The 21,865-nt window shown below is 47.8% G+C and overlaps 1 protein-coding gene across 3 annotated transcripts in view; it reads right to left on the bottom strand.

Annotated features, from left to right (window-relative positions):
* The window catches only part of LOC141995110 (sodium/nucleoside cotransporter 1-like), a 42,239-nt gene extending 20,851 nt beyond the window's left edge, over positions 1 to 21,388 (bottom strand). Inside the window, exons 1-7 of one of the 3 annotated variants that reach the window (XM_074965966.1) lie at positions 21,332 to 21,388; positions 14,730 to 14,815; positions 14,573 to 14,655; positions 11,052 to 11,143; positions 10,287 to 10,476; positions 2,309 to 2,450; positions 952 to 1,065 (exon numbers count right to left, since the gene is read on the bottom strand). In XM_074965966.1, the coding sequence (XP_074822067.1) occupies positions 952 to 1,065; positions 2,309 to 2,450; positions 10,287 to 10,476; positions 11,052 to 11,143; positions 14,573 to 14,655; positions 14,730 to 14,798 (690 nt within the window). In that variant the 5' untranslated portion in view covers positions 14,799 to 14,815; positions 21,332 to 21,388. Of the gene's footprint in view, positions 1 to 951; positions 1,066 to 2,308; positions 2,451 to 10,286; positions 10,477 to 11,051; positions 11,144 to 11,788; positions 12,075 to 13,478; positions 13,612 to 14,572; positions 14,656 to 14,729; positions 14,816 to 21,331 lie in introns of those variants that run through there. The other 2 variants (XM_074965964.1, XM_074965965.1) reach the window with 2 other exon arrangements.
* Positions 21,389 to 21,865: the final 477 nt, after the last annotated feature.

Below are 21,865 nucleotides of genomic sequence, written 5' to 3' on the forward strand. Positions count from 1 at the left end.
ACCGTTACAGGGAAACCCCGCAAGCCCCCTCCCCCACACAGTGCTCTAGCCCTGCCTGGGGATCACAGCAACAATCCATCCTGCCCCAGTGTGCACTGCATGGCATGGGGAAGCCTCTAGAGCCTCTGCCCTGGACAGAGTGGAGGAGGGGGTACTGGAGGAGAGCCAGGAGTGTAAGGGAAGTGTCAGTGGCCTGACAAATGATCTGGAGGCAAGGGCTCCAGCAGCCACCAGGGACTTCATGGCAGTGTCGGAGTTGGGGTCTCTGTGGCAAGGAGTCAGGCCCAGATAAAGGGAACAGGGTGGGAGGCTGCCTCCTGGGTGCCAGGACAATGAGGGCCATGGGAGTTGGGGAGCCCCCACTTACTGACAAGCTTATGGGAACCAACATGAGAGAAGGGCCAGCGCCCGTGGGGCCCCAGGACAGAGGGAGCCGCTTTCTGCTAACACTGAACAAGGAACTTTACTAGTCCTAGCCCTAGAACTGTTCAGCCTCCCTCTGCTTCTCTGCACCACTCCTGCCCAGAGCCAGGCCCACTCCTTGCCCGGCTTCCTGCTACAGTTAAAGGAACAACTAGTCATGCCAGGTCCCCGTGACGGCCTCACCAGCTCCCTTCAGGCTATTGGCCAACACCAGCTTAAGCTTCCATTTCCTGAGCAATAAAGAATAGTTAGAACCTAGCCCCATGCCTGCTCACCTGGCCCCACCTCCACCCTACCCCCATCCTCCACTCCAGCCCCAGCCTTACCTTGATCTTCCACCCTTCCCCTTCCCAACCCCACCTCCATACGCAACCTCACCCCAGCCTCACCCCCATGCCCACCCACCCCATTCCCACCTCCACACGCATCTCCATCAACTCCAAACACGCCCATCCTACCTCACCTCCATGCCCTCTCCCCGCTCCACCTCAAACCTCCCCCACCATCTGGCAGCAGAGCACTCAGTACCTGGATCTGATTGCCAAGCCACTGGAATGCTTCGAATCCAGGATCCGTTCTGATTATAAAGATGCCAAGAACAAACTCCAAGCCAAGGCCCCAGAAGACAGCTCTCCAGGGCACCTGGGACCAAGACCAAAGCAGTGCCCTATGTTTTAAGTCCCATCATCTTTCCACTCTAGCCTCTGTTAGTCATATCAGACTCCAAGCCCCACTGTCATTTCAAGGGAAGAGTCAGCAGGCACTTAGCTGCCATGGTGATGGGTGCCATAGAAACCCCTAGACAGACAGCAGGTAGGACAAGGTGAGGGATGTGAGCATTGACCCCACCATGCTGGGCTGAGGGAGCCTCTTGCAAGATGCACTTTCCCCTCTTCTCTGAAGGGGTCCCTCCAGCCCAGAGTGAGCTCCCACCTCTGTTTGGCTGACCAGGCCCCGCCCAGTGAGAGGCAGGGCTTTCTGAATATCCCACGGGCTCTAGTGCACTCTGAAAAAGCGGGCTAAGGAGGTGGAATGGGAGGAAACCAAGGGGCAGACAGAGAGAGAGAGCAGAGGAAGGGACCAGGGAGACAGGCAATGAGATGATGCAAATCAGGGAATGGATGCCAGGGGAACAATTCCTCCATGTAAGGACACATCACCCTTTGCACACATGCCAGGCTCACTCTCAGAGGAGCTTTCCTGTCAATGGCCCTGCACCACTGTGACCCAGATCAAAGCCTGACCCTACTGAACAAGAAACAGGCTGGGGGGGGAGCAGAATTACAAAGGTATTTAGGCACCTAATGTTGCAGCTAGGAATATTGCAGTGGGATTTTCAAGATTACCTAAACAGGTGAGGTTAAAAGTCAATAGGAGTTGGGCGCTGAACTCACTTAGGTGCTTTGTAAACCCCACTAGGTGCCTATCTGCATCTAAGGGTGCCTGACCCCCTTGTAACTCTGGCCTGAGGTCAGTATTTCTGTCCCCACTGCGGGTGGAGGGCGATGGGGAATTTATTGTCCAAGCTCAAAGGCGTGTCACCCGGAGAGCCAGAATCTGGGCTCAGGAGTGGGTGGCCTATGCTCTGTTCTCTGGCCGTGCTGCCGCTCTGATCTCTACCAGTGAGCTCCGCTGGCTGGGCGCCCTCCCCCTTTTCCGCTGGTGCACCAGAGGCTTCTTCTATGGGGTACCAGGAGATAACAAATGCAAACAGTACAAGAGGGTGCATGCTCCCAGAGACAACCTCTGCCTTCAGCCCCTAGGACAAGCCAGAGCTGAGCTGGTCAGGGAGACCTTCCCATGGAGAAGCAGCATCTGCAGCATTGGCCCAAGCCAGTCCTTCCTGCATGGAAGTGCAGAACCCAAAGGAAACACATCCACTTACTGCAGCATGGTGTTTGGAGCAGACAAAGAGGAACAGAACAAATGCGCAGAGGCCAGCAAATGAAATCAGTTGCTCTGGCCTTTTGGAGGTGTCCAGAATCAGCCATGTGACCAGACCAACCAGAACGGCCAGCCAGAACACCCTGCAGGGGAAGAACCAGACAGCAAGTTGGTCAAGTGATGTGGCTGCAGGAACTCCCGAGAGCATGAGGATCACTTCTTCCCCTCCAGTGAGATGACAAGGGCTCAGTGCCAGCAATATGCCACTGACACTCTACTTGTCCCTCACCACACATGATCACATCCTGTCCCCAACCTGGCCCAATGGCAGCAGCTGGTTGAAGTTAGCCCCAAGGAGGAGGGAGGTCATGCTGAATGGCTGAGGAATATTCCTACAGGAGCCTGCCATCTCCTCTGGTTGGAGAAAAAGACCCCCAGTTGGTCAGGGCAGTCTGCAGTGCAGAAGGCTCCGGGGTGCCTTGCTATCACTAAGCTCTCACAGCAGCATCCGTGGGTGACACTTTCTACCATTCATGGCTGGTAAGGAGACTCCTTCCCAACGTGGCAGGTGATGACTTGGCCTCAGCAATATAAGATCCTGCTCCGGTCAGCATTGAGCCGTGCCGGAACACTGTCCTGGCACTTTCTTAAGATTCCGAACAGCATTGTGATACTTCTGCTGGACCTGGTCCAAGTGGTTCCTTTCCCTCCATGGCTGCAGAACATCCTCCAAGCTGTCAGGTGCGGGTGCCAGGCCCAGGTAGAGACTGCTCGGTGGCGGGTCAGCACAGAGGGAGCCAGGATGCTGCAGCCAGGACCTGGCAGTTCACTGTGGTGCTGACCAATACTGGGAGCTGGGTAGTGGGGACACCTGGACAGCAGAACTCCTCACAGGGATCAGGAGCCCCGCAAAGGTAGGGGGGATGCAGGATGGGATGGGCTCTGTAAGGAGTCACCCTGCTCCCTTGGGCTTCTCCCAGCACCCTGCACTGTCCTTATCCCCTGCTCTGCCCAGCTCCCCCACTACCATCCATCTTCTGCTCCCTACCGGGGCCTCCCACTGACTTATGTTCCAGCACTTGTATTTTTAGGACTCCAACACTGGTTCAGGTACCTATCAGCTGGTTAGCGTGACACAGACTTTAGGCAAAATCACGGCGAGGTTGACATGGGATGCACTCAGTAAAAAAGTTAAGGGTGGCAGCATAATTAATTCATAGATTCACAGATTCCAAGGGCGGAAGGGACCAGAGCTCATCTAGTCTGACCTCCGGTACAGCACAGTTCCAGAGAACTTCCCCAAAATAATCCCTAGAGCAGATCTCTTAGAAAAACATCCCGTCTTGAGTTAAAACATGTTAATGATGGAGAATCCATCACGACCCTTGGTAAGTTGTTCCAAAGATTAATTACTGTCGTTAAAAATTTACAGCTTATTTTCAGTCTGAATTTGTCTAGCTTCAACTTCCAGCCATTGGATGGTGTTAGACCTTTCTGAGCTAGATTGATGAGCCCATTATTAAATATTTGTTCCCGTGTAGGTACTTATAGATTGTGATCAAGTCATCCCTTAACCTTCTCTTTGATAAGCTAAATAGACTGAGCTCCTTGAGTCTCTCAATATAGGGCAGGTTTTCTAATCTTTTAACAAGTGTCACGAATCTTCTCTGAATTCTCTCCAGTTTATCAAAATCGTTCTTGAATTGTGGACACCAGAACCGGTATTGTAGCAGTAGTCACACCAGTGACAAAGACAAAGGTAAAATAGTCTCTTTTCTCCTACTCAAGGTTCCTCTGTTTATGCATCCCGGGATGACATTAGCCCTTTTGGCCACAGTGTCGCACTGGGAGCTCATGTTCAGCGGATTATCCACCACACCTCCCAGATCTTTTTCAGAGTCCCTGTTTCCCAGGATAGAGTCTTCCATGCTGTAAGTGTGGCCTACATACTTTATTCCTAGATGTATTCATTTACATTTGGCCATATTAAAACACACATTGTTTGCTTGTGTCCAGTTTACCAAGCAATCCAGATTGATCTTGTATTAGTGACCTGTCCTCTTTGCTATTTACCACTCCCCCAATTTTTGTATCATCTGCCAACTTTATCAGCGATAATTTTATGTTCACTTCCATGTCATTCTCTATTTACATTTACATTGAGACCTAACAGTTAGCCAGCTTTTAATCCATTTAATGAGTGCCATATTAATTTCTAGGTTTTAATGAGTTTTAATCCATTTAATGAGTGCCATATTAATTTCTAGGTTTTTTAATCAAAGTGTCATGTGGTACCAAGTCAAATGCCTTAAAAAAGTCTAATTATATTGCATCAACACTATTACCTTTGTCAACCAAACTTGTAATCTCAGCAAAAAAAAAAGAAAAAAAAAGATATCAAGTTAGTTTGACAGGATCTATTTTCCATAAGCCCGTGTCGACTGGCATTAATTACATCACCCTCCTTTAATTCTTCATTCATCAAGTCTCGTTTCAGCTACTCCATTATCTTGCCCAGGATCAATGTCAAGGCTGACAGGCCTATCATTATGGGAATCGTCCTGTTTAACCTTTTAAAATATGGGCGCAGAATGAGCGTTCTTCCAGTCTTCTTGCACTTCCCTGGTATTCCAAGACTTATTGAAAATCACATTAGTGGTTCAACGAGCGCCTCAGCCAGCTCTTTTCAAACTACAGATACAAGTTATCTGGACCTGCTGATTTAAAAATGTCTAACTTTAGTGCTGCTGTTTGACATCCTCCCCAAATAGCAGTGGATTGGAAAGAGTGTTATCATCATAATCATCATCATCAATGTTAGACCTATCACATCTGTTTTTTCCCAAATACAGAACAGAAATATCTCTTGAACACTTCTGCCTTTTCTGCATTATTATCAATATTGCTGCATTTCCACGTGGTAATGGACCAATACCATTGTCGGGATTCTTTTTGTTCCTGATATACTTTAAAAACTCCTCATTATCCTTAATTCTGCTGACCATAGATTTTACCTGGTGTCCCTTTGATTCTACTGGAATGGAAAGAGTGTTCTCACCACCACATGATGAGACTATATCATGTTTTCCTCCAGATACAAAACAGAAATATTTATTGAACACCTCAGCCTTTTCTGCATTATTATTGATAATTCTACCATTTCCATCTAGTAATGGACCAATATCATTGTCAGGATTCTTTTTGTTCTGAGTATTGTTTTAAAACAACCACTTTCTTATTGTCCTTAACTCTTCTGGCCATAGATTTTTCCTTTTGTCTCTTGGCTTCCCTTATCAATTTTCTACATTTCCTAGCTTCTGATTTATATTTATTACCATCAACTTCCCCTTTCTTCCATTTATTTATCTATCTATATTATTTTTTTAGCTGCCTTCATTACCCTTCTAAACTATGTCAGTTTTTTAACCAGTATGGCCTTCTTCAGTGATGGGATTGTGGATTTTTGGGTCTCTAGTAAGGTGGTTTTAAACAATTCCCAATAAGCATTCACCTTTTTCTGGTTACATTTAAATTTCTCCCAACTAGTTTGGCTCATAATTGTTTCATCAGTGTTGTGAAATTGGCCCTTTTAAAGCACCAGGTATATATATATTACTTGTTTGGACTTTATTCTGCTTGCACAATATAAATGTGATCAAGTCATGATCACTTGTCTAAAGTACAATTAATTTTCAGTTCTGTGATCAGTTCCTCTTTACCTGTCAAGACAAGGTCAAATAAAGAATTCCCCCGTGTTGGCTGCAACACTTTTTGAGTTAGGAAACTGGCATGTATAATGTTTAGAAATTCCAAAGGTGTTTTAGTACTGACAGCATGAGACCTCCAGCATATTTCACTCAAACTGAAGTCTGCATGATCACATGGCTTTTCTTCCTACATATTGAAGATAGGTGGGTAAAGAGATAGTCATTCTGTTCCCTAGTCATTTAGTGGTCTGTAGCAGACACCAACTAATACCCCATCTTGTGCTTTATCTATTAGGACATTGATCCATACATATTCAAAATAATTTTCTTCTGAGTTATCAGTGACTTGGAAATAGGTAATCTCATTTTTGACATAGAGGGCCACTCACCCTCCCCTTTTGCCTATTTTGCTTTTCACATTCCAATCATGGGAATTATCCCACTAGGTTTGAGCAATACCAACAAAATCAAATTTATGTTCATAAATGAGCAATTCCAATTCTTCTTGTTAGTTACCTAGACTCCTAGCACCGGTATTTAGGTAATCTAAGAATGTCTTCTCTTCATATTCTTTGATCCTTGACTAATTTTGTTCTCAACATCTTGATTCTGTGCTAAATAAGTTCTCATATCTTCCCTCTATTTTAATACCAGTCAACATGTCTTTATGGATAATAGATCTGGTCAAACAAACTAGTCATCATTTTTTGATGAAATCACAAGTTTTGTGAACTACTTACATGCAGTGTTGCCAATTTAGTGATTGTTTGGAAATTTGAATTGAAATTGAAACATTAATACACACTTTAAAAGCATATACAGTGTAGGATAAAATACATGTATCTGAAAAAGTATCATAGATTTGAAAAATATGAACATTGACTAGCTTCCTTGTACAGCTGTTTCTGACAATGTCAGTGCATTCATTTTGGTGATGTTGGACAACCTAATAATTTCAAATTATGATTTGTAAGCAAAGTCTAAATGAGCTCTCCCTGACAGCCAGTGATGACCTGGGAGCTGGGGGGGGAAAGGCTTCAGGACCAGATTGTATTTACATTCACACCTAATCTACCTAGGTATCCAGCAAACAGAGGTGAGTTGCCCAAGTGATAGATTTTGGCTGGGGTTGGGTTACAAATCACTTGAATGCGGGGGGGGGGGGGGGGAAGGTGTAATGAAATGTTGTTGTTCTTATTGTACGAGTAAAGGGCAGTAGAACTGTACTTAGCCTGTGCTGGTGGAGGGCATTGAGAGAGAGGGTGGGGACACGTGTTTTGCTTGATGGTCTGCCTGAGTCACAAGTACTATTAGACCTGCCCCTCTCCACTGTTTAAAGACAGAGCTCCATAGTCTTTGTTTTGTTAAGTGATCACTACAGCTGAAATCACTGATGATCAGGTCTAAATGCTTAGACCTGCTGTGGGACAGTGTTTCTGTGGAAGAGACAGCCCAGTCTGCACTAGCAGCGAGGTTCCCCCACTGAGAGCTCAGCTAAAATCACTGAGAGCTGGTGGAATCTTAAGAGACCAACTCGCAGAGGTCACAGTGGCAGGTGGCAGCAGAAGGTGGTAGCACAGGGCCATTAGCAACAGAGCGATGGAGTGAACAGCAGCACAACGAACAACAGTGGCCAGAGCGAACAGTGAGCAGCTGGAGGAACGAGCAAGGTGCCTTCTTGCCCCTCACCTGGGAGATGAACTCATGTGAAAGCACCTCTGAACTCTGAGTCTCCACTGACCAAGGACAACACCGGTGAGTGTTAATGAGGCTGTTAAGAATGTTGGAGACACAACACAGTTCATGCGAACAAACATGGCCGTGGCATCATACTTTCTATTTAAGCAAGAGATACCACACACTACAAACTGGAGGCCAATGTTAAGTGCATTGTCACTTGTTCATCCTGAAGTTGAACACTGGTTCCGAACAAGACCAGCAAATGCTCACTATCTTTCTGCAAGAAACTCAACTGACTGGTAGACGCATGTGGTGCAACAGTGAAAGACTCAACAGTTGAAAAAGTGAAGAACTCTCCCACCACATTCAAAAAATTTGCATACATCGCTGATGAATGCACCAATGCAAATGGTCATCAAGTATTAGGTCATTGTGTACATTATCTTGATGTCAGTGGTAGGCCAGTGGATGCATTTCTAGATGTTCAAGTCACAGAAGACAGATTGGCTGCATCTGTGACAACCCTCATCTTAGAAGAGTTAAATGCTTGTCAATGGGATCCCAAACAGAGGGCTGCTTGTGCATTTGATGGAGCTGCAAACTTCTCTGGAAGACATGGTGGAGCACAAGCTTTGCTCAACGAAAAGTGTAACCCTAATCTCTCCTACACATACTGCAGAGGCCATCTACTCCAACTAGCGCTAGTACAAGCTGCAGATTCTTCAAAAGACATTTAAAAAGCTATAAATTTAATGTCTTCATTATATTCTTTTTTCAGCAAGAGTCCAAAAAGACTGAATATCTTGGAAAATATAGACGATACACTGGGACTGAAGTTCAAATTAGTCCAACCTGGGAAACCCTCTGGCTTTCTCATGAGCAATCCTTGGCTGTTGTCTTAAAATTACTCCAGCCATTATTACTGGCTTTGGAAAGTATCTACCAAGATGGGATGGATCTAAGTAGTGAGGCTGGTGGATTACTTTTGTTACTACGTTCAGAGAAGACTATTGCCATTCTCTCTCTTGTAAGTCTACTGTTGAAACCACCTGGGTCATTAAACAATGCCATCCAGGCATCTGCTACAACAGTAGTAGATCTTTGTCCAGCAATAGAAGCTACATTTGGATCAATCAGAGAGTTATCCATTGAAAAAGTACTGGAAGAAGCAAAGACTTCAGTCCAGAAGTTGACTAATGAAGGCATTTATATTGAATCCTTAAGTGAAGGGGACAAGAAGTGTTTGTTAAGACAACTGAAAAAGTACACAGACTTGAGTCTTAAAAACCTACAACAGAGACTTCTAGATTCTACTCAACCTCTACGTAGCTTTTACAGATCCCTGTCCTATAAAACACCGACAGTTGAGTGGAGTGAGGCACTACCAGCAATGGGGCTGCCATGTGCTCAGGACAGAATAGAGAATTTGAACACAGAGTGGAATATCATACGACAAATGTATGAAGATTTGACTTCAACTTCTTTTTTACCATCACTAGTGGCTTGACCTGATCTTTGTGTTATGTTTCCTGGGCTAAAAGAAGTAGAAATCTCTTGCTACTCCCAGTCACAACAGCTACAATGGAGCATTCTTTTTCATCATTGAATAGAATTTTGTGTTCTGAAAGAAGTCGCCTTCTGCCTGATCATGTGAATGAACTAATGAGCATATCAATTGAAGGAATGGAAGTACTGGACACACTAGAAGCCACCAAAGATGAATGCATTGCATTCAAGAAGTTCATTAACAGAGTTGTGCAAAATTATAACAAGAAACCAAGAAGGATGTAGATGTAGTGCTTCATAGAAGGCTTGAGTAGCCAACTTTAATTTGTGTGATGATTTTAAAATCAAATAAAATGGTCATGAAACATTTTTCAGTTTTTACTATGGTGCCATACAGCCTTCACACTTCACGGTCTCACCCCTCATCAGCCCTGACCCCACCCCACTGTAAATTTGAACCCCCCCTAATTTCAATTCCTGGAGAAAACACTGACTTGATCACAGTCAGTAAGTGCCTACATGGGGACAAGTAGCCTGACCAAAGCCAGTGGGACCACTGGGGTGTGTCAGGGCCACTTGTGTGAGCGAGGGTTGCACAGCAAGGCAGGAAAGTCCAGGGATTACCCATACCGCCCCGAGCACATGGACCAAGGTGAGATGTTTTCTCTTTGAGCGAATACCCCAAGTGGAGATCAGCTTCCATCAAGGAAGAGATGGGGATCGTTTGAAGAGACAACCAAACTGCAGCCCTTCCGATCAGTATGGAGAGGCACAGTTCATGTTATCACAATCCTATTTAGCACACCTGCAGTGGCTGTCAGATCCCTCCCCGGAGAGGCCTCTAGGGCCACGTCTGTCTGGTGTGTGCCAGCATGTGTCTGCCAGCTTCAGCACAGGCCCCAGCCCTGGAGTCCAGCGCAGGCCCAGTTAGTACATGCTCCGTGTGTGCACACCAGCCCAGCTCTCCCATGCCCATCGGGCGTGTGTGTGTGCACTGACGTGACGGAGACCCAATGCACCTGGTTAAACATGCAGCCCAGAGGAAAGTTGCTTTCTGGTGGATAATGTGTTTATTGCCAGACTCACCATTTTAGCCATGGCCAGGACTTCAGAAAGCATTTCCGACAGGGGCTCAGAAGCTTCGTCAGCTTGGCTCCACAGTGTTTCTGAATGAAGCCCCAGCCCACGAAGAAGATGACCAGACCAGTGATAACGACCAAGGCAATGGCTCGCTGGAAGTCCAGCCAACAGGCCGTGATGAAATAGGCCAAGTAAGCTGAGGAAAAGTAGGGCAGAGGCAGTGAGCGGCTTCAGGGGCCTGTGGGCAGACTCAGCTCTCACAAACCCTCCTTGGCCTCCAGCTATTCCTCCCCCATCCCTCACCACACAACCTCTACCACTGCAGAGCAATCCCACAGCAGTCAAGTGAGCTAGCTCATGGGCTTATAGTGACCAGCCATTCCTGGGGGCTGGAGGGACTGACAGGAAGGCAGAAGTAGAGATCTCTGCATGTTCACCAGGCGGGGTAAGGGGGGAACAGGGTCATGCTGTTCCAGGCCTAGAGATGCCTGAACCCCCCGTGAGGAGAAGGTCTGACCAGGAGCAATGGGGTCAGAATGACACAGGCCCACTGTAGCTGGAAAGATATGAGATGAACTGGGCTCAGATGCAACCTTCGTCACAAGGGGTGGACCCCCCCTTGCTTGGGACATGGAAATCCAGACTAGCCCAAGGCCTGGAGAACATGCTGAGGGGGTGAGCCCACTTGGCTGAGGAGGGCCTCTTGGTTCTAGTGTCTCTGATTCCCAAGGAGGATCTCCCACATGTTGTGAGAGGGCCTGACAGTCTCACCTGCACACAAGAGGCCCAGGAAAACCTTCCGGAGCACCTTGCTGTGAGCCTTACACACACTTCTGGCCCGCGACATGGGCCGTGCTGCACGCCTGGGGAGATGCAAACAGAGACACCAACACACATGCAGGTGCTTGCCGAGCAAAGCTCCCCTGATTCAGGAGCCACTTGTACCCACCAGGAACTTCAGGATCCGGTGCAGCCTATTCACATCCATGTATCCTAACTGGCCTCCCAGCTGTGGACAGTCACACAAACACCTCCAGCCTTCCTGGGATTTGGGGAAAGATGCCTCCCCACTACTGCCCTGCAGTCCAGGGAACAGTGCCCTCCAGAGGCACCGACTCCATGGGGGCTCTGGGGCTGGAGCACCCACAGACAAATAGTGGGTGTTCAGCACCCACCAGCCACCCGCTGATCAGCTGTTACTTCAGCAGGTCGTGCCGGTCAGCTGTTCGGTGGCATGTGGGGGGGGGTAGAGAGGAGGCAGGAAGAGGTGGAGCGAGGGTGGGACCTTGGGGGAAGGGGCGGAGTGGGGGCGGGGCCTCAGGGTGGAGCACCCACCCAGAAAAATGAAAGTCGGCGCCTATAGTGCCCTTGACTGCAAGCTCAGCAGAGCTCTTCCCCTGACTGCGGTTAATATAGCCCTTCACATCCCTTATGGTGAGCCAAGCCCTTGTACAGTGGGTGAGGGACAGCTATCATCTATCTGTGTTCCTCATAAGATAACTGGGCACCTGTACAAGGCCACTGCAGGCAGAGCTCCCTAAAAGAACAAAGTCCCAGCAGCTTTGCCATACAGCCCCTTGGAAGGAACATGCCAAATCATCTGCTTCTGTGACAGGCATCAACCTGTTGCTGGTAGACCACATTTAGAGATCTATGAGTGCTGCTGCTCCCAGAACAAAGAGAGATGGCTCTTTAGCTTCTGCAGTGTGGGCGAGCTGTGGAAATACTGCAGTTTGTCAAGGTCGAGGGGCCTGGAATAGGACAAGACACAAAGGGTTACTGTCTCCGATAGCTTGGTGCAGGAGAACAAAAACTCATTTTGGAATTTCAAGGACAGAACATGTTACTTTTTGAAACTGAACTTCAGTATATTGACAGAAGGCTGCTTCAGCCCACAGAAGCTCCCTAAACACAGCCCAGTTATTCGCAGTGCAAGGAGTGTTTGGGAATGAGCGACAGGGGTTGGATCACTTGATGATTACCTGTTCTGTTCATTCCCGAGAGTGTCAGAAGACAGGATGTCAGAAGACAGGATACTGTCACTGTCAGAAGACAGGATACTGGGCTAGATGGATCTTTGGTCTGACCCAGTAGGGCCTTTCTTATAGAAGCATAGAATATCAGGGTTGGAAGGGACCTCAGGAGGTCATCTAGTCCAGCCCCCTGCTCAAAGCAGGACCAATCCCCAATTTTTGCCCCATATCCCTAAATGGCCCCCTCAAGGATTGAACTCACAACCCTGGGTTTAGCAGGCTAAAGCTCAAACCACTGAGCTATTCCTCCCCCTCCCGTGTTCTTATGCTGAGAGAATGGTAAGTTAAAAATCACAACATTAAAAAATAAATTCAAAAAAATGGAATTTGGGAGGAGGTTGGTGGCCAGGCTGTTGGTGGGAAACCAGGTGTGTATGCCTCTAAAGTGTTCAAATGTATGGTGAATGAACAGCACATCTATGAGTGGAGTGGGCTGGTGAGCTACCAAGGTAGCCCTGAAAAATACACCCTTCCTGGAAATGTGACTACAGACATAGAGTTCCAGCTACATGAAAAGTTTGCAGCTATCAGCCCCCAGGATTGGGTCAGAATTCATGAACGAATCAAGAGGGTGCTGCATTAGCATCCACATGGCTTAGCGTCTCCCCACGGCTTCTGATGCAGCCTGGTAGGATGGCGTGCAAACACCTGGAATGGAACTCCACAGTCATTCCCCTTCTCCCCCTGGCAAATTTCTGAACTGACTTCAAACGCCTCGTCGTATTTGGAATTAATGATTTCGTCACCCATGGAATGCATGGACTACATTTAACAGAAATGGACTACGTATGAAAACAGACATTTGAATCACTTCCCCCTCCCTCCAGCCATACAATTCAGTCTTTTCAGGCAGCTCATTACACCATGGGGTTGGTACTGAGTGGTGTACATATGGGAAAGGTAATATACGGTTCTTATTTCAACAAAATAGAAAATACTAGCAAAAATGGGCACCTTCCCAGGAGAGATTCCTTTTGACTTGCCTGTTTTACTGCTGGCATTTCCTGGTCTCCATTTGGAATTCCATTGTTGGGGGCAGGAACAGTGAGCTACTAGCAGCTACATGCTGCTATCCAGGGCTTATAAACTTTTGGCATTGGTTCATGGAGTGGAAATCTCTCCCATTCCCATATTAATGAACAGAAAAATGAACCCAGAAACTTACCAGACTCTGGGGCAGCTATCCCTCGTCTGTTTCTGCTGCCAGCTCCGCGGTGGGTTGTTCCTCCAGAGGGCATCAAAAATCTCCTCTGAGTATGGCCCCAGTATGCGCTGCAGCTGTTCCTGTGGCAAAGCCTCCTCTAGGACCAGTTTCATCAGCAGAGTCACTTCATTTGCCTCATTCAACAATTCCCATGCTGGCTTCTGAGGCCATCGGGGCCTCCTCCCAGCTGACCAGGTCATCGAGCACCACTGGTGGCTCACTGCTCAACACAGTCCTCATCACACTCAAACTCATCATAGGAAGGGCGTGATGCTGGTGAGTTGCCAGAGGTGCAGCTGTAGTCCTGGTTTTCTGGTACTCATTCTTGAGCCCCTTCATCTGTTCGTCACACTGGTCGCTGGTCAGTAAATTTCCAACACTACCAGTTTCTTTGCTATTTGTTGGTATACGTGGGCATTCCAGTACTCTTATGAAAATCAGTTGTTTTCATTTCCTAGCACCAGAGACTGACCAAGATCTGGCTCTGGCTGTCTCCTGCAACCATGATGCAGTGCACTTTCTGGTTGGTATCCGTTGCAAACACAGACTGCTCTGTGCTCTCCTAAGGTGTATTTGCAGCTTGGCCGTCAGAATAAAACAAAAGGGTTAACCACAAAGCGGCTGTACTAGAACAAGGGGAGGTGCTTCCGTTTCCCTGGAGTCGATTAATGATTCTTGGGAGAGAGAGGACAAAGGAAGTCGGCCCATAGCATTGTGGGATACTTTTGGCGGACTCCAAGAACCTGTGTCCAAGGGGTGTTGCATCTACACTGCAAAACGACAGGCCTTGAACTCTGGGCCCCACCTTGACTCTGGCTCAGACCTTCCGTCTTCATGGGGTCATAGGACCATGGCCCTGAGGCCGAGAGATTTGTGTGTAGATGGAAGAGGGGTTAGAGTTAGAGCCTGAGTCTGAGCCTGGGCTTACCTTGCAGTGTAGACATACCCAAAGTGGTTGTGTGCTAATCTCTGGTTTACTGTTGTGTTTGTAGTGTGTGTGTTTTGGTTAATGGGAGCTGTATGGGGAGCAGTGACACTTCCCGGGGTTACTATACCTCCAGAAGGTGGGGCGTTCAGCTCTCTCCTCTCTGTTCTCAGGAGGTGGATTCTGTGCTCCCTCAGGGAGTCCCTCTTCTTCCTGTAAAACTTCCTGTTAGTCAGTGTTCTCAGAGCAGGTCCAAAGGCCAGTGCAGAAGAGAAGGGAAGATTTACCATGGAGTCGAAAGCCGTGTTCTCCAAGCCCTTCTCCAGGTCACCAAGTGAAATTCTGACATCCTCCATATCTAGATATGCTCCCGCTACAACACAAACTCAAGAATTAGCTGGATGGCACCGCAACAGTGCATCTTGTGAAGGAATGATGCCATGAGCACCATCTGGTTCCCAAGCTGGGAGGCAATAGCCGTTTGCTTCCCAAGAGTGGGGAAACCCTGAGCTGCTTCCTTGTTTTGGACCCAAGGGAGAGAAGCCCAGAGCTCATAGATTTAAGGCCAGAAGGGGCCATTTTGATCATCTAGTCTGACCTCCTGTATGGCATGGGCCAGAGAACTTCCTGAAATAATTCCTAGATCAATCTTTTTGAAAAACATCCCATCTTGAGTTAAAAATTGTCAGTGATGGAGAATCCACCATGACCCTTGGTAAGTTGTTCCAATGGTTAATGACTCTCACTGTTAAAATGTACACTGTATTTCCGTCTGAATTTGTCTAGCTTCAGCTTCCAGCCATTGGCTCATGTTTGACCTTTGTCTGCTGAATTGAAGAGCTGATTATTAAATATTTGTTCCCCATGTAGGTACTTATGGACTTTGATCAACTCACCCCTTAACCTTCTCTTTGTTAAGCTAAATAGATTGACCTCTTTGAGTCTATCACTAGAAGGCAGGTTTTCTAATCATTTAATCATTCTTGTGGCTCATCTCTGAACCCCTCTCCATTTTATCCACCTCCTCCTGGAACTGTGGGCACCAGACCTGGACACAGCATCCCAGCACAAGTAGCACCAGTACCAAAGACAGAGGCAAAATAATCTACTACTTGACATTCCCCTGTTTATGCACCCTAGGATCCCATTGGCTCTTTTGGCAATATCATCACACTAGGAGCTCATGTTCAGCTGATTATCCACCATGACCCCAAATCTTTTTCAGGGTCTCTGCTTCCCAGGATAAAGTCCCCATCCTGTACATATGGCCTGTATTCTTTGTCCGTAGGTGTGTCCATTTATATTTATCCATCTGGTTCCTGAGCTGGGAAAGTGTGACCCTACGCATCCCTTTATTCACACCCTACACACTAGTGTAATTATAACTGTATAAAATACACCTTTTGAGCTATCATTTGAAAACTATTAATGTACTGGTGAATAATATCATTGTAAAATATATGTAACAACATTTAGACACAACAAATCTTGCATCTTGGAGGGGATTAGACTACATGACCCTTGTAGTCCCTTCTAACCCTATGGTTCTATATGTGAAGTTATAAATTCTTTCAGTGTGATGTAACTGGAACATATCTAAAGCCAGATAGCCTTGCCTAGCCTAGGTAAAGGGAATAAACAGGTTTATCCTAGACAAAAGAATGTGGGTTTACCCTAATGTATATTTTAGCAGTAAACAAAGACATCAAGCTAAACCAGTGGGGCTATTCTGAGTCTGAAGTCAAGAGACAGAGAATTAATATGGCTCCTGCACCCCAGAGAGACACAGGAGACTGAATCCCGAGGAGACCTTCCTGCCTTTTAGGACAAAGACAATTCCTTTGGGGATATAAGGGACAGAGAGAGATCTATCTTTAGCCTCCACCTGAGGAGACAAAGGAACCAGGCACTTTGTGCTCCGTGTATGGGGTCCTAGCCAGAGGGTCTGATCAGCCATGCTAGACAAAGACCGATGGTGAGAAAATTACCTAGAGCAAAATCTGTCGCTTGTTAAGTTAGGTCTTAGTCATCAGAAAGTGTATTTTTACTTGTCTTTGATTGTAACCCATTCTACCTTCAGTCCCTCCTGCATGGTATCATTTAACCTATGTCCTTTTGTTAATAAACATGCTCTATTTTGATTATAATCCAACTCCGTGCTGTGTTTGAATTGAAATGATTGTTCACTCCAGTTAAAGGAGACCAGGGAGGGGCTGTTGTGTTCTAGGCAGGCTGCTGGGTCAGAGCACTGAACAAGGGAGGCACAGCACATGGACAGTCAGGGAACTACATGCTTGTCTGCTGGCTGTTGGTGTCCAGGCTGTGAGCCACAGTGGCAGAGCATTTACGGCACTCAGGGTTACAGGGGAGGGGGTGACACAAGCTCACACTGGTCTCGGTTGAATCCCAGTGTGTTACAGAGGGGAAGCTGGGATCTCTTTCCTGGTTCTGTATCAGGCTCCAGGAGACGCCAGGAGCAGCTTTGTTATTCTAGGCCTGAGAGAGGAGTCGTCCTGAATTTCTCTCCTGTCAAGAGAAGCACTGAGTTTGTTCCTCCACCAATAAAGTTAATGGAAGAACTGTCAGTGAGCTCAGAGTTGCAAGGCTGGCTCATTTGCTCTCTTCCTCTTCTTTGCCTAAGAGCTCTCTTCCTCGCCTCTCTACCCCTGACAAGGGGGGAGCCCTGAGCAGTCTTCCTGTTTCCAACTGGAGTGGGGTAAAGCCCCACATTCCTGCCTGCCCCAGAACTTCCTCACAGGGGACCAGGAGGCAAACAGACAGTCACTGTTTATAAAGTACGTTCAGCCCCTTTCCTGAGCTCATTTCCTGGGCCCTACCCCCCGATAAAAACGATATTCAACTGGTTGAGAATAAAAATAAGTGCCGGGCTAATCCCCAAAACAAGCATAGCAAACCCCAGAAATTCATAGCCAAGGTTGCACTTAGAAGAAACCCAAGCATGTGACAGTGTGGAAACACACAGCTAAGGCTCCCAGACATCCATAATTCTGCCCTGTAGTGACTCCATGCTGTAACAACTCCGTTATGACTGGTGCAGAACAGAATTTGTGGTCCCAGATTAGATTAAATTTGAATAGCTCCGCCCCCTGGAAATTGAGTCATCTTCCTAGGGCTCTGACATTGGCGTTGTTAGCCAGGGGCTCAATGGTGACCAGGGCCCACACAATGGGCTGGGGGCAGGTGCCTTCCCCCCACCCCCACAGCACTCACACAGTGCAGCCAACCCCAAAAGCTCAGTTGTCATCAGTCAGGTCCAACAATCCTAGAACTAGACCCCAGACAGTGAGATTTTTCTACCAGGTTATAACATGGCTTGGTCTGCTTTAGATTACTGACCTCCCCCTGTGCCCCCCCCAACCTAGTGCATGTGGGGCAGCTGCAGTGCACCAACAGGCCTAACATACAGATAGAGGGATCTGACCCCGCTGCATGGGCCCTGGCTGAGCCTCCAGCTTCCCAAGCCCAGCCTTGGAAACAACTCATACTGTGTGGAACCCAGCCCCGCCCCCTGCCATCCAGTGTCAGTCCCAGCTCTGTCCCTCCCTACTCACCCATCCATTGCCACCCCATCCCAACCCCTTCCCACCCAGCCATCCAATCACCCTACACCTGTCCCACCCCTCCATGTCCCACACCCACCCCTCCCCACAGCCATCCATTGCCACCCCATCCCTGACCCACCTTGCCCAGCCCCACACCTGCCCCCTCCCCACACAGCCACCCATTGTGCCCCCCTGAATCTCCCAGTGATCTTCATCCCCCACCACAAGATCCAGGGAGGGGGAACTCGTAGCAGGATCCTCTTCTCTCTCCCTGGCAGACCACAGGGGCAGCTCCTCCCCCATCTTGGGTGCTGCAGCCAGGAAGAGGAGCGGGAGACAGCATGAAGCAGACTGACCCATGGCTCACAGGAGGGGAGGGGAAGCAGGGAGCAGAATGACTAGTACACACTCTATCTCCCTGCCATGTCAGCTGGACGTTGATCCCCAGCAAGATAATGGAGTGGCTGTTATGGGACTCAGTTAATAATGACGTAAAGGAGGGTAATGTAGTTAATGCAAATCAACATGGGTTTATGGAAGATAGGGCCTGCCAAACTAACGTGATATCTTTTTTTCATGAGATTACAAGTTTGGTAGCTAAGGATAATAGTGTGGATGTAATAGACTTCTGCCAGGCATTTGACTGCATGGTATTTTGATTAAAAAACTAGGACAATATAAAATTAAGATGACACACATAAAATGGATAAAAAACTGGCTAACTGATAGCCTCAACATGTAATTTAAATGGGGAATCCTCATTGAGCATATGTGTTTCCAGTGAGGTCCTGCAGGGATCAGTTCCTGGCCCTATGCTATGTAACATTTTTATCAATGACTTGGAAGAAAACAAAATTATCACAAATTGGGGGAGTGGTAAATAATGAAGAGGACAGGTCAACGATACAGAGCAATCTGGATCACTTGGTAAATTGGGCACAAGCAAATAATACGTGTTTTAATACAGTTACATGTAAGTGTATACACCTAGGAACAAAGAATACAGGCAACACTTACAGGATGGGGGACTCTATCCTGGAAAGCAGGGACTCTGAAAAAGATCTGGGCTTGTGGTGGATAATCAGCTGAACATGAGCTCCTCGTGTGACGCTGTGGCCAAAAGAGCTAATGTGCTTCTGGGATGCATAAACAGGGGAATCTCGAGTAGGAGGAGAGAGGTTATTGTGCCTCTCTGTTTGGCACTGGTGGGATCACTGCTGGAATCCTGTGTCCAGTTCTGGTGCCCACAGTTCAAGAAGGATGTTGATTAAATGAAGAGGGTTCAGAGAAGAGCCACAAGAATGATTAACGGATTAGAAAGCCTGCCCTATAGTAATAGACTAAAAGAGCCCAATCTATTTAATTTAACAAAGAGAAGGTTAAGGGGTGACTAGATTACAGGCTATAAGTACCTACATGGGGAACAAATATTTACTGATGGGCTCTTCAGTATAGAAATGAAAGATCTAAAACCATCCAATGACTTGAAGTTGAAGATAGACCAATTCAGACTGTAAATAAGATGTATATTTTTAACAGTGAGGGTAATTAACCACTGGATCAACTTGCCAAGGGTTGTTGTGCATTCTCCATCACTGGCAATTTTTAAATCAAGACTGGGCTTTTCCTAAAAGCTCTGCTCTAGGAATTATTTTGAGGAAGTTCTCTGGCTAGTGTTATACAGGAGCTCAGGCTAGATTAGTGGTCCCCAAACTGTGTGCGCGCCCCGCTAGGATGTCATGGAGGAATGTTTGGGGGGGGTGCACACTGGGGCCCAGAGCAGCCCACACGGGGGGTGAGGAGGGAGCACCACATTTCCAGCCGTGCTCCTCGCCCAGACCAGCTCCACCCCTCAACCATCAACCCTGTTCAGCCCCCAGTCCTGCTCCGCCTTCAGGCCAGATCCGCCTCCAGCTCCACCCTGCCCCCTGCTTCACCCCCAGCCCAGCTCTGCCCTCATTCCCTCTCTGCTCTCAGCCCCACTCTGCCTCTAGCCCCAGCTCTTCCCCCATCCCCAGTTCCGTCCCCAGCTCCGCCGCTGAAGAAGCCTTGGCTGTGCAGTATTGGAGGAGGAGCGCAGACAAATTCTGTTACTGGTAGGGGGTGGGCATGACTGGAAAAGTTTGCACACCACTAGACCAGATGGTTACTATTGTCCCTTGTGGCCTTGGAATCCATGAAATGGCAAAAGCTAGCAACCCTGCTGACTAATGCACATGTGCACTCCCTTACACTTTGCCCGGTGATTACACTTTGCCTGGTGATTCTGTCCCCTGGGCTGCCCAGAGCCTTGCCAGACACAATGTGTGCAGCCCCTGACACACTGCTAAGTGCCTTTATCCCCACTGCACAGTGCCGCCCAGAGGATTCAGGGGGCCTGGGGCAAAGCAATTTCGGGGGCCCCTTCCATAAAAAAAAGTTAGTTTTGCCTCCCCAAGTGGTGAAGAAAAAAAAAAAGAAAAACCCAAGTCGTGCCGCCGAAGAAAGAAGAGGACAGGAGGACCTGCCGCCGAATTGCCGCAGAAGACTGAAGCGGAGCGATTGAGCTGCCGCCGAAGTGCCACCGCCAAGGAAGACAGGGACTGAAAGACCCGCTGCTGAATTGCCGCCGAAATTGCCCCCGCCCTGTCTGCGGGGCCTGGGGCAAATTGCCCCACTTGCGCCCCCCCCTCCACGGGCGGCCCTGCCACTGCATAGAACAGCATGACAAAGGGCCTGTCCCAGGGTCATAGGGGGGGAAAAGAGGAATAAAGCCCAATCTCTGAACCCAGCTTTTTGCCTTCTCCTGCAGGCTGTCCCAATGCCACCATGCACAGAAGATGCAGCCTTGCCTACCCCACTGCATAAAGACACCTTCTGAATTTGAGTGAATGAGCTTCCAAAGGGGTGGTGTCCATATGGAATGAGACGCCAGATAATTAAGAAAATTTGGGTTCTTCCTGAAGTTTATCAGTGCTGTTTGTCCTGAAAAACCTCAGGTTCATCCAAAATTCCTTTCAAATGTAGGCAAACCGAGAGAATGGCACATTCTGTACTGTCAGCCTAACCCATAAGAGTCCACTAAATTCAAACCAAGCCCTGTCCTCACAATACCACCAACCCAGAGCCTCCACATCCTCTGTCCCCTGCCCTGGTGCTGACCTTTCCTATTGTGCCTTCAGCCTGGCCATCTGCTCTACTCCTCACCCTTCCCATTCGCTTCTCTCTCCCATTTTCCTCCCCATTCCTCTAGCAGCGCTAGAGCCCTGCCCCATGATCCTCAGCCCTGGTGGCTCCATTCACCATTGGCTCCAGCCACATGCAGACCCCATTAGCGAGTGACTCACCACAGACACCTGGTCCTTCTTGTGAGGGTTGAATACCAATTCCCTGACTCTCTTGTGCTCACAGAAATCTCCTTCCCATTTCTTTGTGCCACAGGCTGACAAGGAAGCAGGTTATCAATTAACAGAAGAGTCCAAGGAATTGGACTCCGTCTTCCCAGGTTATTGGGTACCATACATGTCTACGCCTCACTGCACGCTCCTCCAGCTAAACTCCTAATGATTGTGGCAATCAGTAAACACAGGAAGATAAAGCTCAGACCCAAGAATCTTAGTGGGTAGCCTTGTCCCTTCCACCTTGCCCTGTGAAACACCATTGTTAGTAAATATTAACTCTCTGAGTCCCCTTTTCCTTTTTGTATGTTAAATTCATTCACATAGTAATAATTCTCCAAAAAATCTTTATGGATCTGAGCTGTGTCTAATTATCCTCAGCATTTTCAGGTCCATGGGAATCTAGGTGTCCAGGGAAAAGACATCTTCAAACTACTAAAAGAGTCAACCGAAGTATGTAATAAACAAAACTGTGTGATTGAT

This window comes from Natator depressus, chromosome 10 (assembly GCF_965152275.1).
Source record: "Natator depressus isolate rNatDep1 chromosome 10, rNatDep2.hap1, whole genome shotgun sequence".
NCBI lineage: Eukaryota > Metazoa > Chordata > Testudines > Cheloniidae > Natator > Natator depressus.